We start from the raw sequence: 12,327 nt of genomic DNA, 5'->3' as shown, positions 1-12,327 counted from the left end.
ATACCTACATGACAAATGTACATGAGGCAAATCTCTTTCATTTGAAAGAAAACTGATAGGCTCAGGAATAATCTACAGAAAGGGTGGTAGATGCATGGAATAGTCTCCCAGTAGAGTTGATGGAGACAAAGACTATGTCTGAATTTGAGAAAGTATGGGACAGGCCTGTGGGATCACTTGGGGAGAGGCGGAGACAGTGGATGCTGCAGATGGGCAGAATGAATGGGCCATTTGGCCTTTATCTGCCATCATGTTTCTAGTCCTATAATGAATTTTAGCCAAAATCGTGAGAACTATGTAGCATCTATCAACCCACACTAGCTCCTTTTTTCACAAAATAAGATAGTTAATTCAAAGCTACTAACAACCTTTTGGTATATATTTTATTTGGAAAAGATTGACAGAAAAAATATGTCTATAAAGTTTATTGACATAAGATTTTAAACCAAGTCATTTCTTTTCTGAAGCTATATACAAAAAAGCAACAGAAAGTAGAATGCCCATAGGAAGAAAACCGTCTTCTTGTGCTCTCCACTACAATCTTCAACGGAGTGTGACCAGCTCTTCTGCGGATGTGGGATGAATGGCAACAGTGTTATCAAAGTCAGCCTTGGTGGCACCCATTTTCACTGCCACAGCAAAACCCTGCAGCATCTCATCGCAGCCCAGGCCTTGCATGTGCAGCCCTACCACCTTACAAAACACAGAAAAAATTAAAGTAATGCCCTGTAAAATTACAGTAATGCAATGGGAGAGAAAACTAGCAGACAGCACAGGATGACAGACTGTGATTTAATTTAATTCAACACATTTATACTCCATTCTACCGAGCAGTTCTGAGCAGATTACAAACCTAAAATACAGCATCTTAAAAACCAAGTTGACAACCTTGCAATTTAGAGCCTGCTTTCATGGATGAGCTTGATAAGATACCGGTCTCCATATACCAGACAGTTTTTATAGCAGTATGAACAGGAATTACTGGACAGACCAGATAAGCCAGCTGTTCATTTTCTACCATTATATACATTAGTTAATTTGAACACTATACACTGGAAAAAGTATTTCAAGTAACAGAGAAATATAAACATTTTGCGATTCATTGTACAGCAATTTATTTGACAGTATAAGATGAAACCTACACCCCTGCTCTATAAAATAGAAATCATTCAAAATTGAAACTATATCAAGTTTTATTCAGAACTTTCTATCCCACTCATCATGTAGATCAGGGGTGGGCAACTCCAGTCTAAGGGCCGGAATCCACTCTGGTTTTCAGGATTTCCCCAATGAATATGCATGAGATATATTTGCATGCACTGCTTTGAATGTAAATTCATTGGGGAAAATACTGAAAACCCAACTGGATTCTGGCCCTCGAGGACTGGAGTTGCGCACCCCTGATGTAGACACATCTGAGTGCCTTATAGTTCATAATAGGGTAAGAAGAGAAAAGAATTAATTCCAAGGTTGGTAAAGGAGAATGAACTACAATTTCACAAAAAAAAAAAAAAAAAAAAAAGGGGGGGAAGGAAACACATGAGGGTAACCATATGTAGTTCTGTCTCGCACTGAGCAAGTAACAATCAAATGTAGCTTCCTCCATTTAAAAAACCCACAAAACCAACAACAACAACAAAAAAAAAACCACACACCTAAACAGGGGAAATAAGTAAAAGGCTGATTTGTAAAAGGTTTATCTGGTTAGCAGGACCTGCTAAGCAGCACTAACCAGATTGTGTCACTGAATATTTCCTCTTATTACTGCAGCTTCATCAAATGACATGTCTTCCACTTGCCACCAGAAGTCACCCTGGTTGTGGGAGACCATGTTTCTCTTCTTGCCACTCTGCCATTAGCCCACAAAAGTCAACTCCACCCCACATCCAAATTTCTGTGCTAATGTTTTTATCCTGAATTTCCTCGCATACCTTTTCCTCTATACCAGCACAGACTAGTTTCATGACGCACTTAGATTTCCTCTTAGTCACTGCATGGTACATCGGTGTGAAAGAGGTTGTGTAGGTCTTCACGTTTCCTTTTCCAAGCTGCTGCACTGCCTCCTCTTTCAAAACAGAAACGAGGGAAAAAATATTAAAAAGAGTAAGTGAGAACCTCTCTGCACATATTTCATTGTAGCTCCCATTTCAATCCAGCAGACCCAAAGCACTGTGCACACCTGCTCATCCTCGAAGTATGTTCATTTCTTAGCTGTTATGTAGACTACGTAGCTGGAAGATATTGAAACTGACAACTAGCCATGTGTGAAAAATTCTCAAATAGAGCCCCACATTTTCACTGGAAAAGCCTAAAAAAAAAAATGCTTGAAGTGTTCATAAAATCACAGTAGGTCCAGAGGTTAACCCTTGAACTCAGTGCACAAACCTCCATGGTTAAATACATCTGTCTGATCTAGAATCATATTACAGTCAGATCTTGCCAAGGAGGCTCATGCATAAGGTATATTAGATAGATTGTGAGCCTGCCGGCACTGATAGGAAAAAATGCTTGAGTACCTGAATAAAGCCATGTAAACCGTTCTGAGCTCCCTTGGAAGAATGGTATAGAAAATTGAATAAATAAATAAATAAATAAAATGTCTGGACATCAAAACACTATTTCCTTCTCTGGGGATCTTTTTTTTTTTTTTGGGGGGGGCAAGCAGTTTCCTCCTGCTCCTTTGGGCAACAGTTTAGTCTGGCCTCTAGCAGGCTATAGTGTTTATTCATATGAGCCAGGCTCTGCTCCAGGAGTACTGCAGATGGCAAATGTGCCCTGTGCTCCTGTCATGCCCCTGCCCTGTCTACTTCAATGATATCAGCTTGGTAAGCCAATGGAGAGGGCACAAATTTTGGCACTCTGGCTTTCCTTGCACCCTGTGTGGGTGAACCAGCTGCACATAGCTAGCTATGGCCCTGCTCTGCCCCACCTAAACCTCCCATCTAGCCCAGCCATCACTACAATAAGCCTTGAGTCTGACTATCAGGTGGCACCAGGGGATACTCCCTTATTCCCCCTTCCAGGAGTAGTGAAGGTTGCGAGTTTGAATCCTAAGAACAGCTGGGCTACACTAGACAGATCTCCCTTATCACTGTGCCCTGCCACGATGAAAAATGGATACTAAGCACTTTCCTATCAAATAGAAAAAGAACATGACAGGCATGAGCATCACACGTTCAAGCTTACTTAGCACAGCAACAAACAAAATAATTGAAAATTCAGAATCTGAGACCCGACACTCAGCTGATGGCTGTAACTGCCAGTTACTGTAGTTGCTAAGTCTTAACAATCAAATTCAATAGACAGTATAACTACTCAAGACCCTTGAAAAAAGGCCAACATAAGATCAAAAAGATCCCAACGTGCTCATAAATAGAGACGAAGACTATATATCTCAAGTGCCCAAAGCCGGTGACCAGAGCTAATCGTAGTTAACAGGCTTAAAAAAGGGCTATCATTGATAAACTTCTGATTTTCTCAATGAGCAGTATATATATATAAAGCTATTGCTTAATATACCATAGTGTAAATTAACTTATGCTGTGTAATACTTAGCTCGGGTCAAGTATATCGCCCGGCTATCCTCCCGACGGAAGATCTCCGTTTCGCTTTCGTCAACGTGTTGAGAGCTTCTTCAGGACAGCACTTTGTTTAACAGTTATTACTTTCTAATAGCCGCCGCACTATTATCGCCGCGGTCTTGTGCATTAAAAGTCACCAATAACTCAACCGGCAACCTGACTAATTTTAACGGCGTTCTACACCGGAAATGATGTAGAATGCCGTTAAAATTAGTCGGGTTGCCGGTTATCGGTGACTTTTAATGCACAAGACCGCGGCGATAATAGTGCGGCGGCTATTAGAAAGTAATAACTGTTTAACAAAATGCTGTCCTGAAGAAGCTCTCTACACGTTGACGAGAGTGAAATGGAGATCTTCCGTTGGGAGGATAGCTGGGCAATATACTTGACCCGAACTAAGTATTACACAGCATAAGTTAATTTACACTTGTTGTTATATGGAAAATGAATAAAAAACTTAAAACAAAAAGTGTCAATTGGAGACGCAGGGGTCAAACCCTGGTTTCCCTCATTCACAAGGAGGACCCACTAGACTACTCCTTCATTGGTAGTGTGGTTTCAGGAGGGTTGTTTTCTTCCTGGCAGTCTTCTTAAAATAGAGATTCTCCATGCACAAATGGTCAGTAAGCAGGGTCAGGGGATGATGGTCCATACTTCTGGAATTTTCTCATGACAGAACATAATTGTGTTACCTTCTGTAAGTCCCACAGTCCCAATCGGCGGGTGACTGAACACAGCCGTGGGTATGTTGCTGTAGTCCAGTTTGGAATCTGCCTTGCTTTCAAATAGTCTGTGGGCCAACCGTCTACCTGCAGCTATTGCCACTGAAAAGGAAGGATGAGGAAAGTCAAGCTAAGCAACAAGTTAAGCTTTTCACAAGTATACTGCTTTCTCTCAAACATGAAGTGCTTTAGTTTCACTCAGTTACAGAATCAGAGGGCTCGGGAGACTTAAGGGAGAAGTTATCAACATGAGATACCATTAAGTTATTTTACCATAGAAGCCAACCGAAACTGAATCAGCAGCTGAAATTTGCTGATTATTGAGAGCAAAGGAGGTGCCATTTTCAGCAAAACCAGAGTAGGTCCTCCCAAGCTGCCAGTACTACCCACCCCAGATCTTCCACCCCAACACACACAGAGATCAAGTCCCAACAGGCCAGGCACCCACCTTGCCCCTGCCTGTGGGAAGAGAGCAGGTGCCACCGAGCTGGCCACAATGATCATCCAAAGTCCCTCCCCTGGTGGTCTAGTGTTCTCTTTCCCTCCCTTCCCACCTCCCACCAGCCCATGCAGTCTCTTTCTTTCCCAACTCTTCCACACACCCACCCCCCAGCCTATGCAGCATTTCTATTTCTCTTCAGAGGGAAGGCTTCCAGGTCAAGAATTGCTGCCTGTGGCTGCTGGGTGGGTAGGCCAGGCCTGCTCCATGGCTATGTCCCTGTCTGGTCTCTATAAGGCACCCTGACAAGACCCACACTTTAGGGAAGGGGGGGGGGGGAAATTTGGTTTTAAGCCAAAAAAGCACTAGCAAACTCAGATTTTGGGCTGGTTTCGGTGCCAAAGCTGAAACCAAAATTCAGTCGGCCTCTATTTCACCATGAGTTCATGCTATTTTATCATAGGGTTCCATTTTATGCAATGAGACCTTGTGCTAAAATAACCTGTCTTAACGGTAGCCCATACTGATAATTTCTCCCCTAATAAAGATGTTCCTCATGCAGTGTGTACAGCACAAAGAGTGTTGTTCCAACTTATGTGAAAATGAACAGCTGAATTCATGCTTCTCAGTGGCTGACATGGCAATGATAAGCAGCTTCCGAGTTGAAGAAAGCTCCAGAATGGAGTATGCCAGTAATCCAAACACACTTCAGCCAGCACAGATTAATACATTGACACAGGAAAGGTCAACAGTCACCTGAAATCCATCAAACTACCTGAATTGGAGGAACTAGACAGGGAAAATGCCAGCAGCACTTCTGAGTTCAAAATCTCATCAGTGCTCTGACCAGACAACCTGTCTAATGACACTTCAACAAGTAGTGCCAGTAAATTATATTTCAGATAATGTATTCTTAGTTTGCTCACCTTTTCATTTAATTTAATTTCAAAGGATTCATTAGTGGTCTGAGGTTCTAATAAATAAATAATGCAAATGTTCAGGTCCTGAAGGCTGCTGTTGTCAACCTCCTACCCTAGTTTCTGATTTTCTTTAATTTATGCATTCCATCCCCTTCTGAAGCAGCAGTTTCTTTTATAATGGGAATTAGCTCATGAATGTTGGTTCTATAGGGACTCATGGAGAGAGAAAAACAGGAAGGGTAAAGGGTCTTGCATTTCTGTGATACAACCACTACTTTCTCTGCCCTAGTGAGCTTACAATCTAAGTGATTTGTACCTGGGGCAATAGAGGATTAAGTGACTTACCCAATATTACAAGGAACTGTAGAGAGTTGCGCGGGAACAGAAATCCCACCCATCTCCGCCCGTCCCCGCCAGGATCCTCTCCGTCCCCACCCATCCCCGCAAGGAATTACCTACATCCCCGCCCGTCCCCATAAAAAGCAGCAATTACTTCTGATAGGATCATCAATTCCACAGTTTCTTTTGTATTTGCGCTGCTGTTTTCCTTGTGGAATCTCTTTGGTGGGACCTTTTTTTTGTTTTCTGTTATAAACCCCCTCTTTTACTAAGGCTGACGTGTCCATTATATGGACGAACCCTGCTTCCAAAGCCTTCCATCCCCGTGGGAGTCCCGTTGGGAGTCCGTTCCCCTGTGGGAGTCCTGTGGATTAGGGGGGATTCCCACGGGACACCCACGGGACCCGCGTGATTCCCGCGATCCCCGTTCCCGTGCAGACCTTTACTGTAGAGGAAATTAAAACCAGTTTCCCAAGTTGACATGCATGAAGAAAGTCGTGTTTGGAGAGCTCCGTTAAAAAGACCTTGAAAGATTAAATAAATTGTATGAAAACGGAAGATATTTTAAAATTTCACTGGTCCTATGAATAATAAAGAAGAAAAAAGGATGGCAACTGGTAAACAGAATAAAAATGACTTCGCTATATCAGGAAGTAGCAAAAGGGCAAAACCGGAGCAGGAGAGCGGTTTAAAACTGACAGACACAGAAGTTATGAAAGAGTTAAAAGAAATTAAAGAAATGCTTTCTATTATTACTAAAAAAGTTACCGATTTAACAGAAGAGGTTTCAAATATAAATAAGAAGATGGATGTGCTTGAATTGAAATCTAACAACTTAGAAGAAAGAATGCTGACAGTTGAAGAGGAAATCTGTTATAGCCAAGCAGACAGGAAAAAAATTGAAATACTCATTAAAGACCTGGAAGATTTTTCGAATCGTGAACGAAGAAGTAACATCCGTCTGATTGGCTTGCCGGAAGGAGCAGAAATAGGAAATCCTGTCACCTTCATTGAAAAATTACTTCCCAAGCTACTTCCGTTGCAAACGAAATTTCCCATAGAAATAGAAAGAGCACATAGAGTGCCGTTAAAAAGAGCAGTAAACCAGCAAGGACCAAGACCTTTTATTTTTAAACTATTGCGACACCAGCAGGCCATAGAAATATTACAACTGGCCAAGAAAAATAAAGGTTTGAAGTATCAGGATGCTTTTATACATCTAGTGCCGGATTTCGCAAAAAATACAGCTGTTAAAAGAAAGAAGTTATTGGATTTAAGACCAAAGCTGAGAGAATTAGGAGCGAAGTTTGGATTGGTATACCCTGCTACTATGAAAGTGACTATTGGAAACAAAACTTTATCTTTCAATGATCCAGAGAAATTAGAAAAATTTATTCAAAACCAGGAAGTACCAATGTCTTCTTAAATTGTTTATCATATTTTAGTTCCTATATATAGATAAATGAATATAATTAAATAACTAATTTGATAAAAGGTATTATAAATTGATTTGGAAAAACGATATAGAATGTAATATATTCAATTCAAATATTCTACACTAACGATATTCAAAAATGGAATTCAAATGAAATCAAAATTCCAAAAAAAAAAAAAAAAAAAAACTTTTATTAAGGAAATAAGTGAATGTTTTAAACATGAACCAAGTTTATTAAAGGAAGATATGAATGTATTAAGGGAAAATATAATATAATATTAAAGAATGAATTTATAAGGAAAGATGTTTAGGAACATTCAATATTAATTAATAAATTTCAGATAAATGATTTTCACTTTTAGAAAAATAGAAAATATTTGAAAGATTACTTTATAATTTTAATTAATTTAATACAATATAAAGTAAAAATCTTCCTCCATGGGGGGATCCGCAGTGGGGGTGCATCTCGAACATATATAATACTAGATACAGAGGAGAGAATAAAGACTCAGATTCCCAGATGTCAAAGCGAGGGAACTGCATGTGATGGACAGGGCAGACACCGGAACTATAAAGAAAGACTTTTGTATAACCGTTGAACTTATGGACAGATCTTGTTGTTGCATCGTATTGATCATATATAGAGAAGAACTACATACATTGGGAAAAGAAGAAAAGAAGAGGAAATGAAAATTCAAAACGGAATAGAAAACTACAATCAAGAATAAAGGTGGACTGAGATATACTTGAAGGAAATGAGTTTATATTGAAATTATTCTCTCTTCTGGATTCAACTAACATAAAAGTAAAAGAAATATATATGTGAAATCGGAATGTACTTTTACGGTGGGTTCCTCCATAGGAGGGGGATTCTTTGATCATAAAATACTTAACTATATATCATTGAATTCCCATATTATTTAAAATAAAACAAATAAGGGATTATTTATTGATATATATTTATTACAAAAATAACAATTTAGATAAATTAACAATATAATATGCTTTGAGTATTATATATATATATATATATATATATATATATATATATATATATATATATGTGTAACATGGCTAAATTATATTATATTTCATTTAAATAACAAATGTCTTAATTTATAGAATACAATAAGAACAGGTCTTATGGAGTGCTTTATTATCGACTTAAGATGCGTGCTACCAAGTATACACAATTTTTAATTAAAAGGGAGGGTGGGGTGGGGGATGGGAATAGGGAGAGGGGAAAATTAATAATTAAATCTAGAATATTTAGAGAAAAGTGCAGATATCTGATCAAAATTTTATTATTAAGAAGATATTTAATTTTACTCAAATTACTAAATGACAATTAAAATTTTTTCCATTAACGTCAATGGTCTGAATCACCCAGTAAAAAGAAAAAAAATGTTAGGTTTCCTTCACAAGCAAAATGCGGATATTTATTTCATGCAAGAGACACATCTTACAGGGAATGAATCTAATAAACTAATTGGGGGATGGGTATCTAAATGTTTTTTTGCTCCTGCCTTAGGGAAAAAGGCAGGAGTAGCCATACTTATTAATAAGAAATGTACTGCTGATTTTAAACTTATAAAAATTGATCCATTAGGAAGATGGGTACATATCAAAATGATAATGGGAAATACAACCCTGGACTTATTTAATTTATATGCTCCTAATTCAAATCAAATGGAGTTTTTTTAAAAAATTCAACAGATATTACTACCATTGGCTACTTCAAATTTGATAGTAGCTGGAGATTTCAATGCTGTTATGGATCCTATTTTGGATAAGAAACCTAGTAAAATTATAAAATCATTAGGGCTAGAAAATTTGATACAATCTTGTGATTTGGTAGATATATGGCGTATTCTTCATTTTAATGATCAGGAATATTCTTTTTGTTCTCAGGTCCATAAATCATTTTCAAGAATTGATTATATATTTGTTTCTAGTAATTTAGCACAAAAAGTTATGAAAGCAGTTATTGATCCTATTATAATTTCTGATCATGCTGGTGTGTGGATTGATCTAAAAAATGATATAAAAACAAATTTTACATCAATTTGGAAATTTGATAATGCCTTACTTGCTGATGAAAATTTTGTAACAGACCTAAAAGTAAAGATGAAAGAGTTTTTTCAAATTAATAGCACAGACAATATGAATATTGAAATTATATGGGATGCTTGTAAAGCGACAATGAGAGGTAACATTATATCATATTCGGCTTTTATGAAAAAACAGCTTAAAAAACAATTTATGGAATTAGAGGAAGAAATTAAATCATTAGAAAAAAAATTAATTATTAAATGGGAAAATGTAGTATTACAAAAACTATTAAAAGTAAAAACTAAATATAATGAACTCTCTTCACAATTTGTTAGAAAAGAAATGTTCTGTCAGCAATTTAGATATTATGGAAACTCAAATAAAGCTGGAAAAATGCTAGCAAATTTTCTTAAAGCAAAAAAAAGAAAAACTAAAATTATTGCAATAAAAGATACAAAAGGCAATACACACACCAGCACTAAAGATATTGTAAAACAATTTCTTGATTTTTATAGGAGTCTATATACTTCAGATTCCGGAACTTGGAGGCGAGGAGGATGGCAGTTTGAGTGCAGAGCTCCTCTCCCTGGACAATCTGCCTGCTTTTAAATATCAGCAGCAGTGGGAGATCAATTGCTTTTACACCCAGCAGCAACGGGACCAACCCACCAAAAACCCACAGTCCCGATCCTGCAAAAATATGAGCTCCACCCTCCCTGCAGTTCGCTAGGAAAATCAACTGCTTTTACACCTAAGCAGCAGCAGGACCAGCCACCACTACCAAGAGCCCTTTGCCCCGATCCAGCCAGGCATGTGAGCTCCTCCCTCTGCAGTCCATTGGAGAGATCAATCTACCTGCTTTTAAATATCAGCAACAGTGGGAAATCAACTGCTTTTACACCTCAGCAGCAGCGGAACTATCCGCAACTACCAAGAGCCCACAGACCCGATCCAACCAAGAGTGTGAGCTCCACCTCCCTCTGCAGTCCACTAGGAAGATCAACTGTTTTTTACACCTAAGCAGCAACAGGACCAGCCACCACTACCGAGAGCCCTTTGCCCTGATCCTGCCAAACATGTAAGCTCTTCCCCCAGCATTCCGTTGGAAAAATCAATCTGCTTGCTTTTAAATATCATCAGAAGTAAGAGATCAACTGCTTTTACACCTAAGCAGCACCAAGTCCAGCCGCCACTATCGAGAGCCTTTGTCCCAATCCTGCCAGGCGTGTGTGCTCTTCACCATACAATTCGTTGGAGAGATCAATCTGCCTGCTTTTAAATATCAGCAGCATTGGGAGATCAACTGCTTTTACACCTAAACAGCACCAAGACCAGCCGCCACTATCGAGAGCTCCTCCCCTTATATCCCGTTTAAGAGATCAATCTACCTGCTTTAAATATCAGCAGCAGTAGAAAAACAACTGCTTTTACATACAAGCAGCAGCGAGACCTACCGCAACCACCAAGAGCCCACAGACCCGATCCTGCCAGGATTGTGAACTCCTCCCCCTGCAGTCCATTGGAGAGATCAATCTGCCTGCTTTTAAATATCAGCAGCAGTGGAGATCAACTGCTTTTACACCTAAGCAGCAACGAGACCAGCCACAACCACCGAGAGAACACAGACCCGATCCTACCAAGAGTGTGAACTCTTCCCCCCCTGCAATCCGCTATGAAGATCGACTGTCGGCTCCGGGCGGCTTTCCCGCAGAGGAGAGAATCCTGCATTCATCGTGGGCCTCATCTGGGGCAGCCTCCTTGGAGCGGCTGGGGCACGGGCAGTGTGTCTGGGAGGGAATGCATGGATGGGAGAACATCGCAGGGGAGGAGACATAGACATCCTGGGACTGTCGGCCAAGTCTCTTCCCTGAAGAAGCCCTTTTTCTGGAAACTAAAATCTTGTTAAAATGTTTATTTTATTTTTATTTTTCCTCTAACTCTACTTTTCACTTCTCTATTACCCTCCAGGTACTTTAGTTAGATTGTGAGCCTTCGGGACAGTAAGGGAATTTTTCAAGTACCTTTCCTATTTCTAATCTTAATGTATATTTTCTGTAAACCGCTTAGAACCTAACGGATGTAGCGGTATATAAGAAATAAATTACATTACATTCTTATGAAAATAAAGAACAAGATGGCTTAGAGTTTTTAAATTCATTTATTGGACCAAATATTCCAGAACATATAAAAGGAAGTTTAGAAGAACATATATCATTAAAAGAAATAGAACTAGCATTGAAAGCTCTTAGAGTTGGATCCGCTCCAGGTGGAGATGGATATACTGTTGAATTTTATAAAACATTTCAAAATATTATATTGCCTTATTTATTAAATTTATATCAATATCAGATACACAATGAAAATATATCAGGTACTATGGCAGATTCTGTAATTATTGTCTTACCAAAACCAAACAGGGATCCTACATTGGTTTCAAACTACAGGCCCATATCATTGTTGAATGTAGATGAAATATTGCTTGCTAAAGTATTAGCATTAAGATTGGCAAAAGCTCTTCCTTTTATTATAGATGTACACCAAACAGGATTCGTTGCTAAAAGACATTCCTCACATAATACCAGACTAGCACTTCATTCTTTAAACTTAGCGAAAACTATGAATGAACCAGCTTTCTTAATATCGTTAGATGCAGAGAAAGCATTTGATAGAGTGGAGTGGAAATTTATGTATCAAGCTTTAAAATGGTTTGGAATAGGTCCCTTTTTTATTAAAATGATTCAAACATTGTATAGCTCTCCTGGAGCAAGATTAAATATAAATAATAACATTTCAGAAAGATTTAACTTGTTACGGGGGGTTAGACAAGGTTGTCCTTTAT

At 38.7% G+C, this 12,327-nt stretch overlaps 1 protein-coding gene across 2 annotated transcripts in view; it reads right to left on the bottom strand.

Annotated features, from left to right (window-relative positions):
* Positions 1–369: 369 nt before the first annotated feature.
* The window catches only part of GSR (glutathione-disulfide reductase), a 67,075-nt gene continuing 55,117 nt past the window's right edge, over positions 370–12,327 (bottom strand). For both annotated transcript variants that reach the window (XM_033915648.1, XM_033915654.1), the window contains exons 11-13: positions 4,274–4,405; positions 1,932–2,065; positions 370–693 (exon numbers count right to left, since the gene is read on the bottom strand). In XM_033915648.1, the coding sequence (XP_033771539.1) occupies positions 544–693; positions 1,932–2,065; positions 4,274–4,405 (416 nt within the window). In that variant the 3' untranslated portion in view covers positions 370–543. The remainder of the gene's footprint in view (positions 694–1,931; positions 2,066–4,273; positions 4,406–12,327) is intronic.

This window comes from Geotrypetes seraphini, chromosome 1 (genome assembly GCF_902459505.1).
Source record: "Geotrypetes seraphini chromosome 1, aGeoSer1.1, whole genome shotgun sequence".
Classification (NCBI taxonomy): domain Eukaryota; kingdom Metazoa; phylum Chordata; class Amphibia; order Gymnophiona; family Dermophiidae; genus Geotrypetes; species Geotrypetes seraphini.
This window is presented reverse-complemented; position numbering and strand designations above follow the sequence as displayed.